The following is a 25,272-nucleotide window of genomic DNA, read 5'->3' on the forward strand; positions in this document are numbered from 1 at the left end:
TTTTTAGTACAGCAGGCAGGCCTCCCGGCGGAATTGCCTGCTGCTTTGCACCCAGAGAAGATTCTCTTGGGTTTTCGAACATTCTACAGAATGGATCTTTTGCTAGCTCAAGGCCTATTTCATCAAGGCCCATCTAATGTTCTAACTCTCAAGGCCTTTACCAGAGTTCCTTCTACCTGGAGGCTCTGGACTCTTCAGAAGCCTGGGAAGAAAGCTACCAGTGTGATGTGCTGGTCACCACGTGCTGGTCACCCACGCTCCCTTGAGTCAGAACACTTACTTCACACTTCCTTAGCCGCAGCATCCAGATCAGGAGTGGCCCTGCATCCTGGTTCCAGCCCCGTCATCTTCTTTTGTCCCTCTGGGTTTCAGTATGATGACTTCTCCCTTGTAGGGTGCACGCTTCACTGGCATGGGTGTGCAGGTCTGAAACAGAACGCACTTCATTTCTCTCTTGTGCTTTACTCGCTTGAAGAGTAAAGTTAGTGTGAATTGAGAGCAGTAACTGAGTATATATCACATGCAGCCTACCCTCTTACCCTCTGGGTTTCCTCCCAGTTGGGTATTATCTGCATCACAGAAAGACCCAGGAGGGCCGGGGAGATGGCTCAGTGGATAAAGTGCCTGCCACTCAAGCTTGGGGATTAGAGTTGTATTCTAGGAACCCAGGTAGAAGTTAGGCAGGTAGGGACTGCTTGTAGTTCCAGCCCTGGGGAAGCAGAGACAGGGCTCTCCAGACAAGCTGGCTAGCTAGATCGGTGAGTCTGGGTTCAACTGAGAGACCTTCCCTCATTAAATAAAAGTGGCAGAATAACAGAGAAAGGCATAGGAGGTCAACTTTGGGTCTTAACCTGAATCTATATACATGCATGAGTACATATACGTGTACACACATGTGTACATGGATGTGTCTACACATTTTCTAAGACCAATATACATAAGCAAAAATTTCCTAGGAAAAAGAAAGAAAGCGAGGAATTGTTCCACCTGGCCTCACACCGTTCCCTGTAGCCCCTCTCTCCCATTCTGGAAGCACGTTTGGAGTACCAGACAGTGAGTGAGTGCCTCTGCCTCTGCCTCCTGCCCCCGCCCCCTGCCCCCTCCCCTGCCCCCCTCCCCTTGCCCTCTCCCCCCTGCCCCCTGCCTCACATCTGTCCTGGGTCCATCAGAGACTGTGCTTGTTTCCTATCATAACTCACTTTCATTCTGGTTCTATTGTCATCTCCAGAGAGCCAGACAGCATCAATCTCCCACGTGTGCCACTCAAGTGATGCTCTGGTCACTTGGAGATGTCACATCTGAAACTCTAAACTTACCTAACCCCAGGGTCTCTGCCTACCTCCTTCATCTCAGGTTTTTACCCCTGTGCTTCTCCCTCTTGGGGCTCTAGCTGTCACAAAAGGATAAAAAATATAGCCTAACACTCTAATGACCCCCAAAAGTCAGAAGTTCCAGACCCAGCTCTTTGTTAGAAACGAGGTGAGAGGTCGCATTCCAGAGCCTGACCTTAGTTAAGAACTAATTGGTCCATGAAGCGCAGGCTCAGATAATTTAAACTGATTGGCCTAAAAACTATGGAGTGGTACAAATCAATTGGCTTGCACTACGCGGGCTTTCGATGCTAAGAAATAACTGGTTTGTGATTCGCGGGCTTTGTTACAAACCCATAAAAGCTGTCCTGATTCAGCACTAGGGGTCCCACAGTCCTCTACCCCTGCACAGTGTACGACTGTGGACCCCAGAGCTCTGGAATAAAAATCTTCTTGCTATTGCATCAAGACCATTTCTCTCAAGTGATTTGTGTGTCGCCTTCCAAGGCGTGGGGCGCTGGGGCATCCTTGTTTTTTTCGTGTTTTACAGTCACAGTAGGCTGAACCCTATGTAGTTATCTTCCAAAGCAAGACAATTCTGAAATGGGATAAGGCACCCAACATCGTAAGCTTCTGTAACCCAGGTCCTGCAAGCAAACCAAGATTTCCTCTTTTCACCCTCTCTTGCCTACTGCTTGTGGGCCTTGCTTTTCTCTCTGTTCCTCTTGGCTAGCCCCATGGTGTGTTTCAGTGACTGCTCTGGGGGAACTAGCACAGTGGGTGGACATTTAGCCATGAATTTGTGTGTATCTCCAAGACCTTGCTCTGCCTTCCCCTTCCTACCTTAACTACTTTGCAGTGTTCCCTTGTTACCTTTCTATGTGTCCTGAGCGGCTTTGGAACAGACCACAGCACCAAGTGTGCTGGGTTCTCCTCATTCATGGTGGGCTTGTTTTAGAGCAGTGGTTCTCCACCTTCCTAATGCCACAGCCCTTCCATACAGCTCCTCACATAGTCATAAAATTATTTTCATTGCTACTTCACAACTGTAATTTTGTGACTGGTATGAATCATAATGTAAATATTTAATGGTCTTAGCTGGTCTCTTCAAAGGGTTGTGACCCACAGCTTGAGAACTGCTCATCTACAGGCTGGTCAGCTGCTCTAAACAGCCCTTCCATGGATCCCAGCTGCAGGCTCAGGACCTACACCAGACTCATGCCGAACTAGGATGCCTAACCTTTGCTTTCCCTTTGGTTTGTCATTTATAGCTCAGCCCAGGTAAACGCCAGACCTGAAGCTGTAGCCTTCTCTCCCATGGGGACTCTTAGGTACACACACTACTCTGTTCTGCAATCGCTTTTGCCTTGTCTGTCTCTCTAAGAAGAATGGAGCTTGATAGACTCCTCTGTTGTTTCATAATGATAAATATAAGCAATATGCCAAAACTATGAGGACAATGATCTTTGGAGGGAGAGTCAGAGTGTTTTTCGGATAAGCCCCCTTTCTTCTTGTGTGAGGTGTTCTGGTCAAGACTGACTCCATTTTCCCCAAGCTCTTTTGTTGCACCCAGCACCACATATTACTTTCAGGGCTGCTCTTTCTTGCTAATTAACTGCATTCAATGTCCAGGTCTCAGGTCACCTGGTATCTAATAATTGCTTTCCAGCTGTCCAGTCACTGCCCTGGTCAGGTCTCTGGACATCATGTAGCCTGGTAGTCCCCTCTCTAGTCACACGATCTATGTCTCAGTCTTGCCAGCCAGGGCCAGACTGAGGTTCTACTGTTTATCTGTCTCAGACACTTTGGGTGGACAAAGACTAATTTTCTTTTTTCTAATTGGATATTATTTTTATTGACATTTCAAATGTTTTCCCCTTTCCAGGTCTCCCCTTTGAAAATCGCCTATCCCATCCCCCCTTCCTCTGACTCTATGAGGGTGCTCCCCCACCCACTCACCCACTCCTGTCTTTCCTTCCTGGCATTACCCCTACACTGGGGCATCAAACCCCCTCAGGCCCAAGGACCTCTCCTCCCACTTATGCCAACAAGGCCATCCTCTGCCACATATGTGGCCGGAGCCATGGGTCCCTCCATGTGTACTCTTTAGTTGGTGGTCCAGTCCCTGGGAGCTCTGGGGGTGGGCAGGTTCTGGCCAGTTGACAGTGTAGGTCCCTTCATGGGGCTGCAGCTCCTTCAGTCCCTTCTCCAACTCCTCCACCAGGGATCCTAAAGCCTGGTTTTCTACCAGAATGATAAGGAGACAGTGGCCACTCCTACACTCATTTCCACCTTAGAAATAAATCAACACCTCTTGCCACCCTAGACTGCACAACCTTTCACACCATCGGATAAGTGAGCAGGAATCTATGACAATGAAGGTCTAGCCTCCAGCTTCCCAGAAATGTTAGCCTTTTGATATTTTCCTTTCCTTCGAGGTGGGTAAGCTCTGTCCTGGCTGGACCCTGTGCTGGGTCTTGGTAGACGTTCCTTCTGACTTCCTGCTCTATGGACTTCTCAGAGCCTCAAGGGATATTCACTGTGACAAAATGGCGCTCACTCTGCAGCACTGCCCAGGTGAACATTTTTTTTTTAAATAAATGGAACCTAACACTTTAAAAAAAAATTGAGTCTTGATCCTCTCCTCTAGTCACAATGACAAATTTCCATGTGAAATATGAAATATCAGCATAATACAGAGCCCAGATTCAGCGGGACCAGGCATCGATTACGGTATTGGTTCACAGACTTCATCCCAATGTCTTCTGCTCAAAAGATACTTAATTCCAGCAGATTTTTTGCTGAAGCACAAAGCACTTGGGCCTGGATGAAGGCTGAGCTGATCTGGTTGAACCCGGTAAGTGGATTCGAACTCCTGCTTTAGGGACTTTTGCTCTCGCTTGCTCTGCCTTGCAAGCCAGCTTTCTCCAGCTCCCCGGGTAGTTTTGCTTTTACTTGTTCTTTGAGTGCTGGGCTCCCTGAGCATCAGTAAGACCCCTTTTCTCTCGCTGTCCCATGGTTGCCTTGGTGACCTTGGGCTTGGGAATGTAAATCTATACTTGATGACCCTTAACTTGATCTTCAGCCTTCATCTCTCCCATTCCACATTCTTCCATCCAAATAACTAGGAAACCACAGCAGAGAGGAGTGTAAAAGTGGGTCACAACGGAGGACTTACACACTAGGAGCTGGAGTAAAAAGAGGCCTTTGGGATCAATGACAGCTGCCTTCCTGGGAACCTTGAATCTTCCTAATGATCAACAGTGTTTGTGAAATGAAGGAAGGGTGCATGGATAGTAAGCCTCTGGGAACTGTTTATCATTCTATTGAGAGCAACATTATTTAAAATTATTGAACAGCTCTCTCTCAAGTTGCATCTCAAGACACTGGGACCTGAGGACATATCTGGTACAGGTCATGCTGTCTCCCCGAGATTTGGCAATCATACTTCAGCACCGGTAGTTTCCATCTCAGGAGTACCGAGATCCAATAAGACGGTTTGAAGGTAAATGCACGTGAAAGGGCTTCCTAAGTGCCATGGAAAGCAAAATTAGCCCCTCACTTGATGGAATATGGGTGGATTATTTTAGCAGATGAGAGTTCAATTTGAGTTCATCATATTTAATTATGATTGTCATTGTGATGTGTTAATAGAAAGACAAAATGAGAATTATATGCAGTGCTATGAATAAACATTAATTGCAATCATCATTATATCTACATAATTACAGAAACGCTTTCTGGCTAGTTGATCAGGCGAAGAGGAACATGTAAATTGATAGAAAATGTGACTGTATTATCTGAGAGTGAAAAATGAAGGGATGCCAGATTTTCCGAAGATGGCAAGAACAATCGAAAAGACCCCTCCAACCTCAATAGATGACTGATACCATGGAGAGCAAGATGACAGCCCCTTGATAAAAAAATTCAGCCTGCCTCTAGTGAATTTTAGGGGAGGTGGGTTTTTAGACACATTAAGTTGAGCCACCTAGTGTTTTCCCATGAGTCACTACAACGTGAGCAGCCCTGGATTCAACAGAAGAGGCTCAACAATAAAAACATATGTACTTTATAATTCTTAAAATATGCAGTGAACTATTGCCCAAGGGCAGTGCAGCGACACTGAGCTTCCTGCTTAAGTTTGTTAGCTGAAGTGAGCCCCTCCCCTGCAAAGGGAAGACTGAGAACCCATTGAGAGATAGGAGGCGGGGCTACACACTGAGCAGGGCTTTATAGTGAGCCTCAATTTCTTAATCTATAAAATAGAACCACTACCATTTCTCTCCAGGGTTAATTATGAAACCAGAATTAAACTACAAAACCTAAGTGATGGTCAATAAATATTACTGGCAAAAAAACGATGTTGAATGGTTCGGTAAAGCAAAGAAAGAACACAGGTTGAATGACCCTCAAAACGCTAGAGACTAGACATCTTTTAAATTTTGAAGTGTTTTGGTTGGGCATTCCTAGCTTTAAAATTGGACTTTTGAAGTTCCCCAGTGTTTCAAGCCAACTCTTAAAAAGTCTTGGATTTTGGAGGATCTCAAATTCTAAGAGAAAGTACCTTTCATGCAGTAGTGGTTTGGTGGGTCTTAACAGCAAGCGCCCCCCCCCCCCCCCCCACACACACACCTCTTTCTTTCCTTTCCATCTTTAACATCCAGGTTGTAGTGGTTGCCCACTCCTGGTATGCAAGTGTGCCCTTTCATCTCCTTCCTGGCTGCCAAACTGACGTCAGTGACTGAGGACTGGACAGAGATGCACCTAAGTGTCTTTTTCAAGCCAGAGGCAGCTCCAGCAGATGCTCCACCTTCGAGGTTTATTAGCCATCAACCCAGCTAATCAGGACTGTATGGTAGGTGGTGACATGAGCTAAATGACTTTCTCACACTACCACCTTGAGAGAGACATTGACAAACTATAATGCTGAAGATGGAAAATACCCATTTCAAGAGCCCAGACAGTCATCCACTCAATTTTCTCTTATCTAGAAGGAAAATTAGGCTTATCACTTCAAAGATACAAGGAGTTTAAAAGCTTTGGCAGCAGTATCCTGAAACCATATATTTCTCCAGGACACTGTTCTGATTTCTCTCTAAAGTACAATGTGACTGTTTGCTCCAGAAAAGGTTGCAGTTGCCTAATACCAGAGAGAGAGAGAGAGAGAGAGAGAGAGAGAGAGAGAGACAGACAGAGACAGAGACAGAGAGAGACAGAGAGAGAATAGCTCAAGGAAGGCTCATATTTTCAATATTTGTTGAAAATTATTATACTCTAAATACAGAAAAAGTCCAGGGACATAATGCATTTGAAATTAAAGAGTTTTTGTGTTTGGTAAAAAATTAATAATATGCAACTTCTCTTTCAGGAAACTTGAAATACTACTTTGTCTTTCCTTTATTTCTTTTGTTTCTCTTTCCTTCCTGTTAAAGCTCTTCTTTGAATGCCTTTTTATGCAAAATTCAAGTACTTTCAATGTCTCCTTTTCTATTGAAAAGGTTGTGGGAAAGATTAGCTGCTTTTATTCCAAACTAAAAATATTTTTTAAAAAAAAAAAAGCCTCTCTTTCTGGTGTCTTTTATTTTGTATTTACATTTTTTGAAAAATATTTTGAGTATAACTATTTTTCCTACATGTGTGTCTGTGTGCTGTGTGCATGCCTGTTGCCTGGGTAAGGCAGTGGATGGAGTGTATCCAATCCCCTGGAACTGGAGCTGCAGTTGGTGAGGAGCCCACCAGCTGCTGAACCATGGCCTCCAACATAGCAATGCATTCTCTTAACTGCGGAGCCAGCTCTTTATTTTAATTTCCTATCGTTACGTGTCTGTCACACGGGTGAAGGTACTCATGGAAGTTAGAAGGTGGCATCAGATCCCTCGGAGCTGAAGGTACAGGGGTGGCCAGCCAACTGATGGGACTGCTGGGAACAGAACTTGGGTCCTCTAAAAGATCAGCAAATGCTCTTAAGGCTGTAATGGCTTGAATACTCATTCATTTCACTGTGCTGTCACAGTTGGTCTTCAGGAATGCCTCCTCGTTAAATGTTAGCACTGCTTCTTCTTAGCACACAATCCAGCAGAAAGGCCCCAGGGTCCTCACAGTCACCACCTATTACCTGCCAGGGTCCACAGTTCTAAATTAACCCCACAGCAAACTCAACACCATCTTAAGCACTGGCTGTGCTGACTGAGAACTGTGGGGTTCTCAGGGGTTACCCAGCATGAAATAGGGGAGGGGTGGAGATTGGGGAAGATAAAAGTAATTTTGTGGCATTTGGGAGGAATTTAAAACATTTAAGAGCACTGGTTTACCTAAGCGAAACTTTAGGAAATTATTTGAAAAGTGGAGGCATTTTGTGTAAAGGACTCTCGGTATCCCTAAGTCAAACAAGTTCACAAGCCCTTAGAACAGAAATCAAAGCGGCCGTAAGAATGAGACAAAATGAGGGCTGGAGAGATGGCTCGGCGGTTCAGAACACTGACTGCTCGCCCGGAGGTCCTGAGTTCAATTCCCTGCAACCACATGGTGGCTCACAGCCATCTGTAATGGGTTCTGATGCCCTCTTCTGGGGTGTCTGAAGAGAGCAGTGGTGTTAAATAAAATGAATTGGAAAACCTCTAGAGAACTTTGTGGGAGGGGAATGCACATCTGAAAAGTGGGAAGAGTTCCTGAGGGAAGCCATGCCTTACAAGGACTCTGATGGGGTGGGGGTGGGGTGAACACGAGTGAAGCCTGCTGTGAACACGAGGCTGCTCTGTGAGGTGTGAGGCCGGCCACTGCAGCTCTAGGCGACTTTGTTAGTGCAAACCGAGAGTACAGAGTTGCCTCCCCACACTCAAAATGCAGAGTTCTAGATTTTTCCATCTAAAAAAATTTTAAACGGCCTTTTAGTCCATTTAGTGGAATTTAAAAACTGTATAAACTAAACCTGATTAAGACGTTTAACTTTCAGGTGGGAAAGCAGAACCGAAGGAGGGGGGGGGGGCTTGCTGGGGGCGGGTGGGCGTGCTGCCAGGATAGGGGCAGGCAAGGGAGAGTGCATATTCAGATCTCCCTTTCCAAACCCCACCCCAACCCCACCCCACCCCACCCCACCTCACACCTGGGTGGTTACCCTCAGAAAGCTCCTTGCAGATTTTTTAACTAACGATTTTTAACATTTTTTTTTTTTTGGTTGTTTTTTTGAGACAGGGTTTCTCTGTGTAGACCTGGCTGTCCTGAACTCAGTCTGTAGACCAGGTTGGCCTTGAACTCAGAAATCCGCCTCTGCCTCCCAAGCGCTGGGATTAAAGGCATGTGCCACCACCGCCCGGCCGATGTTTAACATTTTTAACTAAGACTTTTTTTTTTTTTAACATTTTCCACCTCCCCACCCCCCCTTCCCCTCCCTCCCCACCAGCCCCATCCCCCACCCCCACACAGCGGCAGCACTAAGACCCATAATAGTGTTGAGGTTAGGCCACGCCCTCCATAGCAGCTCGCAGCCAATGACTGGTGCCATTAGGAACTAACTAACCCAACCCAGAGGTGGCCTAAAGATTCTCCCTAAACAGAACCCAGCCTGATCTGACCGGTCCAGCCCTCTAGAATGTGCTCCTCAATTTCCTGGCTTCTTCAGTCTCTCAGGTCATCCTTGAGTTGCATTTTTGCCTCTCAGCACTCCCCCAGCTCCTTAACTGTCTCTCACAGGCTTCTCCGACAAACCCCACTCTGGATACCTGGCTCTTGGAAGACCCAGACATAATGAGAATAGGCCCTACCCTGAAAAAGAAAGTCACGATAACTATAAGAGACACATCGACAAACCTCTGCCTAGGAATTCTTTGACTGAAAGCTGGGATGTGCCTGTCCTTTTCTGGTCAATCTTGATACTTCAGGAGCATGTTAAACGTACTCTGACATGGTGTCACCACCATGAACAATAAATAACGAACCTGGCACCCAAGGTGGGTGGACAGCACTGGTCACCGTGGCCCGGCTCACCTGGTCTCGCTGCCTGATTCGTTTGTAAATGTATTCAGCGAAGGGTTGGCGTGGAATAAACTTCCCATGTCCTGCTGTGACATCGAAGACACCTGCTTCATACACCACCTTGCCTCTTGAAATAGTCACCAGGGGCACCCCATGGCAAACCATGCCCTCGAAGATGTTGAAGTTAACGGCCTGATGATGTGTTTTGGCTGAGATCCTCCTGTGTTTGTAAAACCAGAACAGCCCCAGGTCATCACTGGTGAATGCAGAACTCTACAAGACAGCTGACTGGGAAGAAAACTTGAACTCAAAGTCCACGGCTTCCTCTCAGTAAGAGGAGGCTTCCAGAACAGAACAGGCCGCTGACATTTTACTGCAAAGTTATCATATTCTTGAAGAGAAAAACCCAAGAGACCCCTCTTTATGGTGACAGAGATAGACTGAGGTAAGGGCGTATTGATTTTTTAAAAGCATTTCAAAGATCAGCCTCCCCGTCCCTACTTTTTAGTTATAAGGCATTCTAAGCACAGATGAACACACTGGCTCGGTTCTGCAGAATGTTGACTTTGACGGATGTAGCCGAGGCTCTGTCAGTCCCCAAATCCGTTCTCACTCCTGCCTTCCGGGCAAACTACTACTTGACAGTTATTAAATTGAATTTGGTAGTTATCAAGAAAAGAAATACATTTCAAAAGATTTCCCCTGGTCAATGACAAATTAGAAATTTGAGAACAATGGGACTACATATGTTAAAATAACCACTTGGCGTTTTGTATCATGTTTGCACATTCATTATCAACCCCAGTGGCTCGTTTTAATTTTTACTTTTTACATCAAAAGATAAAACTATGTGTTTGCTGTGGGCAATCTGTTATTTTGATGTAAACAGTATGGACAGACTAACTGGCTAGTTAACTGATACATTACCTCACATAGCATTTCTTTACAAAGAATACTTTATATACACTGTGTGAATGCTTCTCTATTGTAAAGACCGAGAAGGAAAAGTGCAGGTTCTTGCAAGCTACAACAAAGGCTCTTACAAGTGAGGGGATGAGGAAAAGATCACTGCTGAGGAGGAAGAAATACAAATACAACCAGAGCTTCACATACTGAGAAGGAGGGGAGGGCTGGCTCAAAGGTCCAGTTACTAAACAGGAAAATGAAGGCACCGGCTACAGACTGAGTTACGATGAAATGTGTGTTGGTGAGAAAAGATTCAAAAGAAAGAAAAGACCAGCAAGGAGTCAACGTAGAGGAAGGCCAGACATCTGTAGCCCTTACCCTGTATGTCAAACATTCCCACAGCCTGGGTGTCACCGTCCCACCATTCATGGCTACAGCTGTGTTCTTACTGTAGGGGGCTACATGAATACTGGAGCTCTCTAGCTCTCTAGGACTCCTGGGACCCTTGTTTCTGGCGCACCTGTCAGATCAAGGCTTCTTGAAGCCTAAGAATGAAGACTAGAAGGGGGGGGGGGGGGGAAGTCGCAAGCTTTTCCCAGTTGATAAAATCTAGCAAAATCGAGCTTAAAACCAAGCCTTTTTTTTTTTTTTTAAAGCAATTTAAGCAGCAAAGCGTTCTCAAGAACAGAGGGGATGAAGGCCAGCTGTATAAATGCATCATCTAAGAAACCCATTTCATTGGAGGACTCAAAGGACAGATGGCTTTTTATAAAGATCACAAGGGAAGCAGGCAAGCCCTGACTTTCAATGGGGCAGATAGAAGGCTTAGAATTGATGAAGGATTTAGGAACAAGTGCACCTTTTTTCCTGGGAGAGCTTTCTTCTAGGCCTGTCTTCATCTGGACTAAAATCATCCTACAATGTCACTAGCTGGGATCTCATTCACTTGGTGTCTTCAAAGATGTTTAAGATGGGCATTTTTTGTTAAGACTGAATGCTGTTAAGTTTATATTGCAAAATAAATGAAGTTCGGCAATTAAAACGTTTTTGAACTGATGCTTTGGTGAGGTAGTTTTAGGCAAAATGGTTAAATTTTACTTGCTGGTGATCTGGAAGACTTGGACACCCCATCTCTAAGCCGGAAGCCATCTCTAATTGAAGACCACTTGCAAATGAAAATTTGGTTTTCTCTAAGGGAATCTCACTGAGGAAACAAACTACTCTTAAGGGTAGTTTATGTGCCTAGCCATAGATGGCCACCAGAGAATTAACCCACAGGCATCTTTGGAAGTGTTTTTCATCTTACAATGTCATGTCTTGGGTTTTTTCTTTTCAAATTTTATCTTCCCTTTTATTTTATTTATATATGTTCCTTCTCTCTTTTTACCCTGCAGGTTCTTTGTCTATGTATTTAGCCCTTTGGTTTTTTTGGTTTTATGAGATTTCTGAGTGTGGAAACTAGCAAGTCTACATCTTGTGCCTTTCCTTGGGCTTTCCCCTTCTATTTGTTTATTTTGTCCTATTCTGAACACGTTAGTGTTTGTTTTATCATAGTATAGGGAAGAATAGAAAATACAGCCTGACTCCAGCTTTCTAAGGAGCCCCAAACACTTCATATTCCAGAGCCCGCTCTTTGTGCTCGTTGTTAGAAACTAGGTAAAAGGTCACAGTCCAGAGCCTGCCCTTTAAGAGCTAGACAAAAAGGCCTTGAATAGGTGATTCAGGCCCCACAAGGTAACTGGAAATGAGCTAAGCTTATCTTGCTTCTGTAAACTGCTTACACCATTACCCCTATCCAGGAGTTCACGCAGCTATAGACATCCAAGAAAATAGGAAGCTAATTGGTCCACTAAGAGCGGGCTCTAATAATTTAAACTGATTGGCCTAAAAACTATGGAGTGGTACAAATTGATTGGCTCGCAATTCGAGGGCTCTCCATGCTAAGAAATGATTGGTTTGTGATTCGAGGGCTTTGTTGTAAACTTATAAAAGCTGTCGCAATTGGGCACTCAGGGTCCACAGTCCTCTACCCCTGTGCGATGTATGGCTGTGGAACCCAGAATTCTGGAATAAAGAAATCCTCATGTTATTGCATCGAGACCGTTTCTCCCAAGTGATTTGGGTGTCGCCTTCCAAGGCGTGGGGTGCTGGGGCACCCTTAGTTTTGGGGGATCTTACGATAGCATAGTCCCTTAGAAGCCTGTTTCTTTTCTAATGAGACACAGAAAGGGGGTGGACCCTGGTGAGAGGAGATGTGGGGAGAAACTGGGCGAAATAGAAGGGGGAATCATAACCAAGATATGTCATTTCAGAAAAAGTCTATTTTCAATAGAAAAACTAATGCTGATGAAATAATAAATTAATTTAAAAAGAAAAGAAAGCCGGGCAGTGGTGGCGCATGCCTTTAATCCTGGAAGTTGGGAGGCAGAGGCAGGTGGATTTCTGAGTTCGAGGCCAGCCTGGTCGACAGAGTGAGTTCCAGGGCAGCCAGGACTACACAGAGAAACCATGTCTCAAAAAAACAAAACAAAACAAAACAAAAAAACCCCCTAAAAACAAAAACAACAACAACAACAACATAAATAAATAAATAAATAAGAAAAGAGGTCATGGATTTGAGGGAGAATGGGGAGGTGTTTGTGGAAGGGTTTAGAGGGGAAGAGATGTAGTCAAAATATGAACTCAATTGTGAAGGAATGGGAGAGAAACAAGGGAGAATTTGAAAGTGGGAGTCTCTGAAACTAAGGAAGGCATGCTAATGAGAGACCCCCAACTCAAAAATGTAAAAGTTTTTAGACCCCTAGCAAACAAGCCTCAACATGTTCACTCAACAGCTACCTGACTTTGAGAAAGGGCCCCTGAAGTCAAGTACGGCCTGACCTCAGAAATAGCTGACATTTGCTTAACTGATCCTGAGATGCCCTGTTTCAGGAACTGGCTGACCAAAAAGAATGTCTGCATGGCAGCCTTGTGAGTATCTTTACAATGTTCTATACTTTTCCATTACCCCTATCTCCCCCTCCTTGTTTGCAGTTTTTTCCTTTAAATACTCCTGACTCCAGTTACTGGGGGGGGGGGGGGGGGGGGGGCGTCGATCTCCTCTGACCCTGTGTGGTTACAAGACAGGCCCAGTGCACTGGTTTCTCCAGAATAAACCTCATGTGTTTGCATCAAGAAGGGTCTCCTGTGAATTCCTTGGGTGTCGCTTTATCCCGAGATTTGAGTGAGGGTCTCCCCTCTTTGGGGGTCTTTTACTAACAGGAGAGTGTGTTCTATGCACAGTGAGCGCCATCACAATACTGTCTCTGCTCCTGAAAAGATGAAGCGGTTCAAGTCCCCACTGAGTCTTCGACAGAATATTTGACATTTGTGAAAGATGAGAAGGAAGACTACTCCTGAGAAGCAAACATCTTATATTAGACAGAAAGAAAACAGGCTACTGTGTGTATTTACACCTCTAGAAATGAAACACATGTACACGTGGGCAATTATGAAAGGCAGCTGGGGAAACGGACGTGGAGAATCCCATTTGTGCACTGTCTCTGTAAAACATCAAATCGGATTTCTCTTGCTTCACATCAGATAGAGGACATTACTTTGATTTTTCTCACTCTCAGGCTTAGCATGAGAAAGAGACAATTATATAGCATCCAGGAGATGCCTTCTCATAAGGCAGGCACTATATAAATGCAGTCACACTCACACATGATGCAAATTCCAGACATTATCACCAGGAGCTAAAAGAATTACTTCCACTTTCACAAGGAAGGTGTCTGACAGGGTGTCATCCACACCCAGCGTTTCCCTTCCAGTCAGAGCTGTAATTCTGCAGTTCCTCGGAGCGTTCACTTGTCTGCATCTTTGTTCTTCTGGGCCTTTTACTCCAAATGCCAAGTCCTTTCTGTCCCCTCCCTCTGCTTGTGTTCTCACAAAGACATGCTTTAATTATCACATAGTACATACATGCAACTGAATGTCACACTAGATCCCAGGAGTAGCTACGAGTGTTCGGAATGAAAGACGGAGAGGATTGTGGATCCTGGAATCCTACCCCTGAGCTCTGGCAAAGCTGCCTCACTCTTCCCTGCAGCTTCCAATGCTCTGGGCTTTGTTTTGTTTCATTTTTATCTCTGCATTTTTAGGAATGGAAACCAGGGCCTCACTATTCTGAGCCAGCACCCCACCAGAACCCAGCTCTAAGCCAAGCGTATCATCAGTATCTCTGGCATCGTTTTGAGTCTAGCTCCTGTCCTATTGGATGTACAGATTAAGTCATAGACCAGGTTGTTGGATGCTCAGCACACAGTAAGTGCTTTATAAACACAAAATGGAGAAATAAAAGGATTACAAAGTATTCCTCCTGATTATTTAGGTCACTTTTATTTCCTAACCTCGTCGACATGACTGTTCTGGAAACAGAATGTTGAATTAAAAAGAAAGTGGATTCACAGTCCAGTTCTGTTGAGTGCCTAACTGTTCTGGTAAGTGGTGCATGTTAATTAGTAATAAATAAGTAAAGGTGTTACAGCTATCATCCTTAGTGGCATCTTATCCTTTACATGAAATGCGTTCATCCATAGCCACAATACTTGTCAATAATAGAATTATCAGCCACGGGTATAAACTAAGTTTCATTCTGATTAGGAGCTATTGAAGAGCTTGCCCAAGGCTCACGTAGTTCGATACCCAGAGACACTGCAGGGGTTAGGAAACACTTTCACCTCTGGAGAAGAGCCTGTGTGTATCCCTGCTGGCTCCATTACTCTTCCGTGGCTGTGATAAAATACTCTGACAGAAGCAATTCGAGGAAAGAAGCAGCTACAGTGGTCTCTGGGACTCTGACAAAAATCTTCCTTTCACAGGCATCTCAAAAATATAGGTCTGATAGCCGGGCGTGGTGGCACACGCCTTTAATCCCAGCACTTGGGAGGCAGAGGCAGATGGATTTCTGAGTTCAAGGCCAGCCTGGTCTACAGAGTGAGTTCTAGGACAGCCAGGGCTACACAGAGAAACCCTGTCTCGAAAAAACCAAAAAAAAAAATATATATATATATATATATATATATATATATATATATATATATATGTGTGTGTGTGTGTGTGTGTGTTGTGTGTGAATAATAACTTTATATATAAGTAAATAATATATATAAGTGAATAATAACTCACTTATATATATATAGGTCTGAAGCTCTACTTGAATGTCAAGTCTGGGGTCACCTGAACGCTGTCCCTCTAAGGGGCTCAGGACAGACATGAGTGAAGAAGTCCTGTCCTTCTCCAAGGAGTTCCCTGTATCTTTATTACACTGCCACTTGACATCCCTCATGTGACATCCCTCATGTGACATCCCTCATGTGACATCCCTCAGGTATACCTCATGTGACATCCATCACATGACATCTCTCAAGTGACATCCCTCCCATAACATTCATTCCTCAGCCTTTGTAGGGTTACAAAAGAGGCTGCTTTTACTGTGAAGGTCAAGGTCAGACTTAGAATCTTCTCTGCCAGTCTGGTTGGACCTGTGTTATGAATAAGTGGGCAGTATCCTAACAAGGACAAAGACGGTGGCATGTATGTCCTGGCTTTGACTACAAGGGACGCAGTCTAAGGTAACTCATGTGAAGGTCAGCAGACCAGCAGACAGCTGGGAAAGGCCTGTGTGCCTTCGCAGTCTCCTCTGCTCTCAGGTGGGAGCCGCCCACAGGCTCAGAGCTGGGGGCTGGGCTGAGTGCTGCTGTAGTAACCTGAGCAACCTCCTCCCACAGAATTCCAGGATTCTCTTAAGACACCTCTTTTCCTCGCTGGACGGAATCTGGTGAGGAATCAGCCAGGCTGTCCTCCCGTTCCTTAATCAAGAGATGGAAGGGCATGCCTCCTTTCCAGTAACAAAAAACATTTAAAGGTCTAGAAGATACAAGCCCTCCCCCCACAGACCACACCCTGTTATAGACTGCCCTGTGATACCCTAGACTCTCTTCTTTCAAAGCAGTGAATGAGTCTCAGACTTTCCCTTGCTTGGCCTGCCATAGAGTATATCTTCACATCACTAAACATACTATCATCTGCTGTCAAAGACTGACAGGGTGTGTCCTTAGGAGAATAACTCACTTACTTCAGACCTATGCATGCTGCTTATCACAGCACAATTCACAACAGCCAAGTCACAGAATCAGCTCTAGTGCTTGTCAATAGCTGAAATGGAACCCCCTAAGACTCGGTACATATGTGCACGCAGTGGAGTATTATGCAGCCATAAAGAAGAACAAAATACTGTTATTTACTGCTAAATGAATACAGGTAAAAGACACTATGTTAAGGTGGAATGAGCTCAGCACAAATGGCTCGCATCATCTCTTAGATGTGAAGTTAAACAAACAAAATGTTGACCTGAAAATAGAATAGCAATTATTAGAGACTGCAATGGTGCAGACAGGCAGACAATGAGGCTGAATGTGATCAACTCGGTGTGTAGATAATACAGGAGACTTTACACCAAATATGATTTATATGTACAATTAATTCCTAGCCATTTTTTTTAAGAGACAGGGATTACATGGATATTTGTGAGGCAGAGTTCAAAGGGTCTGATTAGAGAAGAGAGTTACAAGCAAATCTGCCTGGGGACAGATCCGGATGTGGAGCAAGACTCTTCCACTGTGAGCAGAATAGAACTTCAAGACTCTCAATTGGGTCCTTTTCAAACCTCACGGATGTCTGGAGGGTCTTGTGTACACCGTCCGTCTCATTACCGACCAATAGCTGTCTGGCTGCTCAGTGATTAACACCCTTCTTTCCCTTCAGTGAAGTGGGCTGTGTCTTCTCCTTAGCAGATCCTGGCCACTGACCAGGGGGAAGCTGACCTTTGTCAAGCTCACCCTGAGCCCGTCTCACGGGAGTCACAGACAGGTCTCACTGTGAAGGGGACGTCACCCCTGTCTCCTGAGTCCCCATTATGATTTAAACATATCTAAGGCAGATGACGCCCACGGGGAAGCAGCGGCCGCCTTCTGACTTAGTCAACTGCTTTGATGCCACTCACATCACAGCTGCAGAAAAGCCATCCTGTCCCTCTACAAATGGCGTTCTATCAACCTCAAGCCTCCTGCTTTTGCAGATGAGATCACGGAAGTGAAGCTGGCCCAGGCAGCAGCCCCACATCTGAGCATCCCAAGCAAACATCCTGGAGGAAGGGCCTTCCTTACAGTGGGTCTCCCTGACCCCAGAAACATGACTTGTTTAGGAGTTCTCCTGTATTCTTTTTAACTCCTTCATTTTGTCTGTGGCATGAATGGATTTCTATGAGATTGCCAGGAGAACCAAAATTCAGAAAGAAAGTCAATACAAGCATCTCAGTTCTATTAGTGGCATCTTTAAACGCATACCTCATTTCTCCACATCATGACACTTTGTGTATTCAGCATGAAATGGGAATAGTTCATTGTTAAATTTTTTTCTATCACCTAGGAAGTAGGTGCAATTATTATTCCTGTGCTACTGAGGAGGCTGAGGCTTTAAAATGGATTAATCCTACATTCAAGAAGCAGAGGTATTGATATTAGTTATGAAATATATATAGGAACATTTAATGCAGGTTCATATGTATATATATATATATATATTCATTATATATATTCATTATATATATATTCATTATATATATTCATATATATATTCATTATATATATATCCATTATATATATTCATATATATTCATTATATATATATATCCATTATATACACACACACACACACACACACACACACACACACACACACACACATATATATATATATATATATATATATTAGGAACGTTTAATGAAGGTTCCTAAAAATGCTGCCCTAACATTGACTTAGCAGAATTAACCAATCCTGAGCCTGCTCTTTCGCTTTGGACTGAAACACAGGCCAAGGGTGGTGGTATAGATCACAGTGGCATAAATAGTGTTAGACACTAGAAATCTGGGGTAAGTACTATGTCCTTCACCCCATGTACTTCACACAGCACTGCACATCCATATATATATATAATATATATATATATATTATATATATATAATATATATATATTAAATATATATAATATATATATATATATATGATTTTGTGTCTTTGGCTTCAGAAGTTGGGCTCCTACGACTAGGAAAAACTGTACAATTGAAGGAAACATTCTTCACCCTCAGACAATAAATAAGAAGTGACTCCTTTGTATCCTTCCTGGTGCTTTTGGGTCTGTTTTCGGTGTGATACTAAAGGACTTCAGATGCTAGTAAAATTTCCTTTGCTGGAATTGGCTAGTCATTCTCAATGTGGTCACAGCACAAGGGTTTTGCTTTCCTGATGTGTGCTGCAACTGCCTCTCTGTCAGCTCGGTGGACAAGTTATGTAAGTGGAGAGCAGAGCAGGCGTGTCTGCCAATGCTAGCTGGTGCTGCCTCAAGAACACTGTCATCATTAGCAGAGTTGCTCTTGCTGCACACATCAATCTTCTTGTGTCTGTTCAGAGTTTCACATCAGCTTCCCACAGAAAAGAAGATGGGAACCACATTATTAATCTAAACTGGACAATAGCTTGGAACCAGACTGATACTCATTGATGACCGAACGTTTAATGCAGGTTCCTAAAAATGCTGCCCTAACATTGACTTAGCAGAATTAACCAATCCTGAGCCCTGCTCTTTCGCTTTGGACTGAAACACAGGCCATGGCTGGTGGTATAGATCACAGCGGCATAGATAGTGTTAGACACTAGAAATCTGGGATAGGTTCTGTGTCCTTCACCCCATGTACTTCACACAGCACTGCACATCCAGAAGGCATTGGTATGCATGCTCATTTATATGAAAGTAAGTTATTAGCAAATCTCTGTATTGCTACTTAACATAAATACTGCATGTTTTAATCACTAGCTTTCAGAAAATGAGAAACTAAAAATAATTTAATGTTGTGAAGAAATAGGATTTGAATGTGAGCCAGGCGAGCTAACAGGATACGAGGAAGCACATCCTATGAATACTGAACAGGTAACTGCTTAGAGATGAAGGATGATTATTAGGTTTTTGAAAGGCTAGTCTGCTGGCCTGGCCAGTCAGTAAGAGTTAGAAATAGCTTCCTAGGGTGGCATGTAGAAATGGCCTTATAATTTTGTGACTTTCCGAGGGGCTGCTTCACCTTTGATAGATGACATCTCTTGATATATTCCCCAGGCACAGCCTGAGAGGGAAAGGGTTGGCTTCTTACACAGGAGGTGACTGGGATAAAGCCACGCAATGCCCTTCTTAAAAGTACTCCTTGGGCCAGGCTCCTAAGGAAACAGGAGATGGGGGAAAGAACCAGCTGAGGGGTTCAAAATTCACTTTTGATTTTGATGGAAGAAGATGACCTACTTTTCCTCTATCTTTACCATAGGAGACAACCCCCCCCAAAAAAAAATCAAGAAGAAGGGGAGGAGGAAGAGAAAGGAGAAGACGAGAAAGAGGAGGAGGAGAAGGAAAAAGAGGAGGAGGAGGAAGAGGAGGAGGAGGAGGAGGAGGGGGGGGAGGAGGAAGTTGTTAGTGAGCATATTTCCTGACAGAGGAATGCAAGTGAAGGTAGTGGAATAGGTAGAACCGTGCAGGTAACCGCAGCCAAGCAGAAAACTACAACCATACACATAACCACAGCCATGCAGATAACCACAACCATACACATAACCACATGCAGATAATCACAACCATACACATAACCACAGCCATGCAGATAATCACAACCATACACATAACCACAGCCATACAGATAACCACAACCATACACATAACCACAGCCATGCAGATAATCACAACCATACACATAACCACAGCCATGCAGATAACCACAACCATACACATAACCACAGCCATGCAGATAACCACAACCATACACATAACCATACCCATGCAGATAACCACAGACATGCAGATAACTACAGACATGCAGATAACCACAGTCATGCAGATAACCACAACCATACACATAACCACAGCCATGCAGATAACCACAACCATACACATAACCACAGCCATGCAGATAACCACAGACATGCAGATAACTACAGACATGCAGATAACCACAGTCATGCAGATAACTACAGACATGCAGATAACCACAGTCATGCAGATAACCACAACCATACACATAACCACAGCCATGCAGATAACCACAACCATACACATAACCACAGCCATGCAGATAACCACAACCATACACATAACCACAGCCATGCAGATAACCACAACCATACACATAACCTCAGCCATGCAGATAACCACAACCATACACATAACCACAGCCATGCAGATAACCATAATCATACACATAACCACAGCCATGCAGATAACCACAGACATGCACATAACCACAGTCATGCAGATAACCACAACCATACACATAACCACAGCCATGCAGATAACCACAGCCATGCAGATAACCACAGTCATGCAGATAACCACAACCATACACATAACCACAGTCATGCAGATAACCACAACCATACACATAACCACAGCCATGCAGATAACCACAACCATACACATAACCACAGACATGCAGATAACCACAGTCATGCAGATAACCACAACCATACACATAACCACAGCCATGCAGATAACCACAGCCACACACATAACCACAGTCATGCAGATAACCACAACCACACACATAGCCACAGCCATGCAGATAACCACAACCATGCAGATAGCCAGAAAGTTAAAGGCTTGGAGAAATCCACAGAGTATCTGTAGCAAAGAGAGTTGAATAATGGGCTGGAGAGACTATGGCCTCTTTCACGCAGCTCCACGTGCTAAACATGATCTCTTTGTTCCTTTTGAACCGTTTGGGCAGGATTTTGGTGAAGTTACATCAGCTGTTGATCATCTACTGAGTAACAATGAGTTCCAAGTCCCCTTTAGAATAATAATGCGTCTGAAGTAAGACTTAAAGCATTATCTCATTCCCAGGGAGCATGTGATGGCAAAACTCTTAGCATGCCCATGGAGGCTTGGAAATCTCATCAGGGAAGGGACTCATAGGACCTTCTTATAAACAGTCTTGACGGGTCCTGGGAATAGAACAGGTGGTTAGGCTTAGCAGCAAGCCCCTCTACTCACTAAGTCATCTAGTCACAGAAGTCCCTGGGACCCCTCCTTCCACAAGGAGACTTCACAGGCCAGATACAGTGAAGGCCTTGGTGACTCCAGCTGCCATGATTTAAGATGGCAGCAGGCAATTCTAACCTGGAGCCAACAGCTGCACGAGAGGCAGCCGCAGAACTCTGGACTCTGGATAGAAGACTATCCATTCAGTAGTGAAGAGCTGCTTGCTTAAACCTCACTGCAGGATGGGCACACTTGACCAGGGACAACCTGAGACAAAGGAGTTGTGCAATGTGCAGGTGTCGCCTTATGCTTGTAGTCTTCTCTGCCCTGGGGTGACTATTCGAAGCTACCAGTCAGCTTTTAGTTGATGATGCTACTTATAATCCAACTGTCTAACAGAATTTCCTTAGACATTTCAAACATGCAACGAAGAACAAATGAACATTTTTCTTCTCTTTCTTTCTTTCTTTCTTTCTTTCTTTCTTTCTTTCTTTCTTTCTTCCTTCCTTCCTTCCTTCCTTCCTTCCTTCCTTCCTTCCTTCCTTCCTTTCTTTCTTTCTTTCTTTCTTTCTTTCTTTCTTTCTTTCTTTCTTTCTTTCTTTCTCTTTGCTTCCTCCCTCCCTTCCTCTTTCCCTCCCTCCCTCCCTTCCTCTTTCCCTCCCTCCCTCCCTCCCTTCCTCTTTCCCTCCCTCCCTCCCTCCCTTCTTTCTTTCTTTCTTTCTTTCTTTCTTTCTTTCTTTCTTTCTTTCTTTCTTTCTTTCTTTCTTTCTTTCTTTTCTTTCTTTCTTTCCTCCCTCCCTCTCTCCCTTCCTCCCTCCCTCCCTCCTTCCTTCCTTCCTTTCTTTCCTTCTTTTCTTGGATCAGGGCCTCTCTCTACAGCCCAGGACTACCTCTCACTTGATAGGTAGCCCGGGCCAGCCTCTCTAATCATTGCTTCAATTGCTATCTAAGCCCTGCACTGTGGACAAACAGCCCAGGAGGCACCGAAGGCTTCCTGGATGTCTCAGTGGAGATGAGGATGTCAGAACATGGTTGTTCAGTGTTCGGAATCTGCAATCTCCAATAACTCAGCCAAGGTTGGTCAACTACAGCTTCTGATCTTCAGGCCAAAGAATACTTTATTTGCTTCTGTCAAATAAAGTATTATCGGTACACAGTCACCCTCATTCACATAGATGTTATCTACGACTGCAACTACATTATAGGAGCAGAAATGAACAGCAGAGGAGTAGAGACCTATTGGCTCACGAAGTTTGCAAGAAGTATTTGGACAGTCACTAATTTTTTAAAACTTTTCTGATGGTTTAAATGTCTCTAAGGGCAAAAATAAAACCACATACCACACTTCTGGGGTGCGGAGGATGAAGATTAAGGCAAAGCGAGCTGGAGAGCCACAAAAGGGGGAAATGGCAGAGAAGGGTGGAAAGGGAGAACGGAAGGGAGCAAAGAAAAGAAAAGTCAATGAGGAAGAGAGTGCGGAGGAAGACAGGAGCACCAGCAGCGGTGATGAGGAGGTCCTGGGACTATGCATGTGATTAGCAGTCACTTCACGTTCTAGGCACTGGCCCAGCCCCTGCGCGGCCCGACTGCATGTATGCACTTTGCTTTATTTGGTTTCCCAACATCCCACGTTACTATGTCCTTCTAACCAATGGACAAGTGGAAACTGACCATTGCAATGAGAAACTTTGTAGGAGTCACCCAGGATTTGGGCAACAGAACCAGAAGCCAAACACATGCAGGTTGCTCCTCCTGCCACCACAGGCCTTGCTCAAAAACAAATCCTAACAAATAAACAAGGTTCAAGAACAAAGATGATAGCTGGATGCTCTTCACTTCTTGAAACGACCAGAACGCTGGGGATGCTGGGATAATTAGCTAGATGGGAATTCAAAGACAGGTAATCATCTCCGCCTTCTGCCTGGTAAATTCTAGCATTTCATCTACCCTCCTGACATAGAGGATCTCTGAGGCTCTGTCAGAACCTAAGGCACAGACTGAATCCCAATTAGCAACACACTGTATGGCTGGAGCTGGACCCAGACCAAATGGCACTGCTTCTAAGAAGCATAACTAATGAGCTGCTGGCTCCTGGGGCACGGAAGGTGTGCGGCTATCTTACCCAGGTACGGGGCTTCTGTGTGAGGAGACGTTGGGGAAAAACAAACAACAACCTGCAGACATGCAGACTGCCAGTGTGACTCAGCTTCTCCACAGAGCAAGCCTGAGGGCAAAATCACCCAGAGCTGAGAAGGGAAGGCGGTGACACCGGGAAGGAGGTGGTGGTGGAAAGAGAACTGCTCTGTCACAGCCAGATACTCTGAGATCCGCTGACTTGAACAGGCTGGGGAAATAATAACCTAGCTCACAGGATGGTTAAAATTCCGAGCACTGTTGGGGAGAACACCGAGCAGCTTTGATAGGAGTTCTACAATAGGTGCCTCACGGCCGACGAGGACATGGGGCAGAGGGAGGTTACAGTGCTCACCTCACTCAGTAACTGGATGGGGGTGACTAGCCAGACAGCCAGCACCAGAGACCACACCTTAACCTGGGGACCTTCGTGCCCCTTCCCTGCCTGCCCTTTGGGGAGGCTGTGCCTTGACAGTGTTAAAGTGCACACACAAGGAAGGCCACTTGGCCACTTTGAAGCTCTTCCCTGGTCTCCTGGGTAAACTGGGAAACACCCTCTCCACCTCTGTGCCCTCATCTTAAAAGGGATCCTTGACCCAGATGTTCAGGTGGACAGTGGCACACGTGTTTCTAAGGATGGCGGTGAAGGGCAGCCGTGCGTTTGTTGTAGCTGTTTCTTCCAGATTGCAGGATTCCCTCATGGCCATGAAGGAAGGGCTTAGGCCATGAAACTCGCAAGAAATGTATGATGCAGGAAATTCATGGACTGTAAACTTCAGAAGCCCCTCCCTGGCCGTGTACCCAGAAAACACTCGTGTGGGGAGAGGACTCACTTGTGACGTAGCTGCCTGTAGATACACAGGAAACTCATGATACAACTTCCGTGAATCCTCATCTATGCTGGGGCACAGGGCTTTTCAGTTGTGCTGCTGGGAGTATCCCCTCATAAATCCTTCTATGAGAGTACCCCAGAAAACTAACTGGTTCACCAAGCTAGACTTGGGCATAACCGTTTCATTGTGCTGTCACTGACACCCTCTTTGCTATATAAAGAGGAGATGGAGTTGTCTATTAAGACATTGAGTGGCAGGAAGGCGGGGCTCAGAGCCACACACTCATCCTGCCCTCCATCTTCCTTTCCGTGCTCTAGCTCCCGGGCCACACATGTGTGCTCGGGCCCATGACCGCCACTGAAGACACATGAACCGTGGTCCTCACGCTGTCTCTAACATCCCTTATGCGATGACTCTCCTTGTCCTGCTTTCTCCTGTCAGCCCTGTCTCTCCAGGGTAGCAGCCTGCCCTCCGGACTTCAAGCTCCAGCATCAGATACAGAGAATGAAACTGCAGCCCCGGTCAATGTGGAAGGTCAGTCTTACCTGTATGTGTGAGAAGTGGATGAGTGGACACAGACAGATGGACAAATGGACAGACAGACAGATGCACGTGCACAGGAAAACCCTGACATCTCCTAGATGGTTTACATCTGGGAGTGTTGCTCATAAGGATCTATCTTTCTTTCTCTCTTAAAATGTCAAATGATTCACCTTCGAAGTTGCTTGTTTTCCTTGCACTTACTAATAGCATCTCAGTGGTTCCAAGTGTAGTCAAGGGTGTCTCTGATGAATGTGGTGATGAGATAATTAGTTATGGCTTTGATTTACCCAAAGCTTGTCTGTGAGACTCTGGCGTTAGGAGCGAGTCAAGCCCTACTTTATTTAATCCTCATCACACTGAAGCTTAGGGAAACACAGGTCAGCCACCTCTACCCATAAACAGGAATCTCTGTCACTTAAACATCAAGAGGTCAGTCATAGCGTGTGGCTTCCTGCTGGAA

The 25,272-nt window shown here is 44.9% G+C and overlaps 1 protein-coding gene across 1 annotated transcript in view; it reads right to left on the reverse strand.

The window, feature by feature from the left end:
* Positions 1–288: 288 nt before the first annotated feature.
* Positions 289–25,272, reverse strand: part of Dpys (dihydropyrimidinase) — a 77,053-nt gene continuing 52,069 nt past the window's right edge. Inside the window, exons 8-9 of the mRNA XM_052160961.1 lie at positions 9,294–9,501; positions 289–426 (exon numbers count right to left, since the gene is read on the reverse strand). Coding sequence (XP_052016921.1) covers positions 310–426; positions 9,294–9,501 — 325 coding nt within the window. The 3' untranslated portion in view covers positions 289–309. The remainder of the gene's footprint in view (positions 427–9,293; positions 9,502–25,272) is intronic.

The sequence above is a fragment of the Apodemus sylvaticus genome, chromosome 17 (genome assembly GCF_947179515.1).
Source record: "Apodemus sylvaticus chromosome 17, mApoSyl1.1, whole genome shotgun sequence".
In the NCBI taxonomy this organism is placed as follows: Eukaryota; Metazoa; Chordata; class Mammalia; order Rodentia; family Muridae; genus Apodemus; species Apodemus sylvaticus.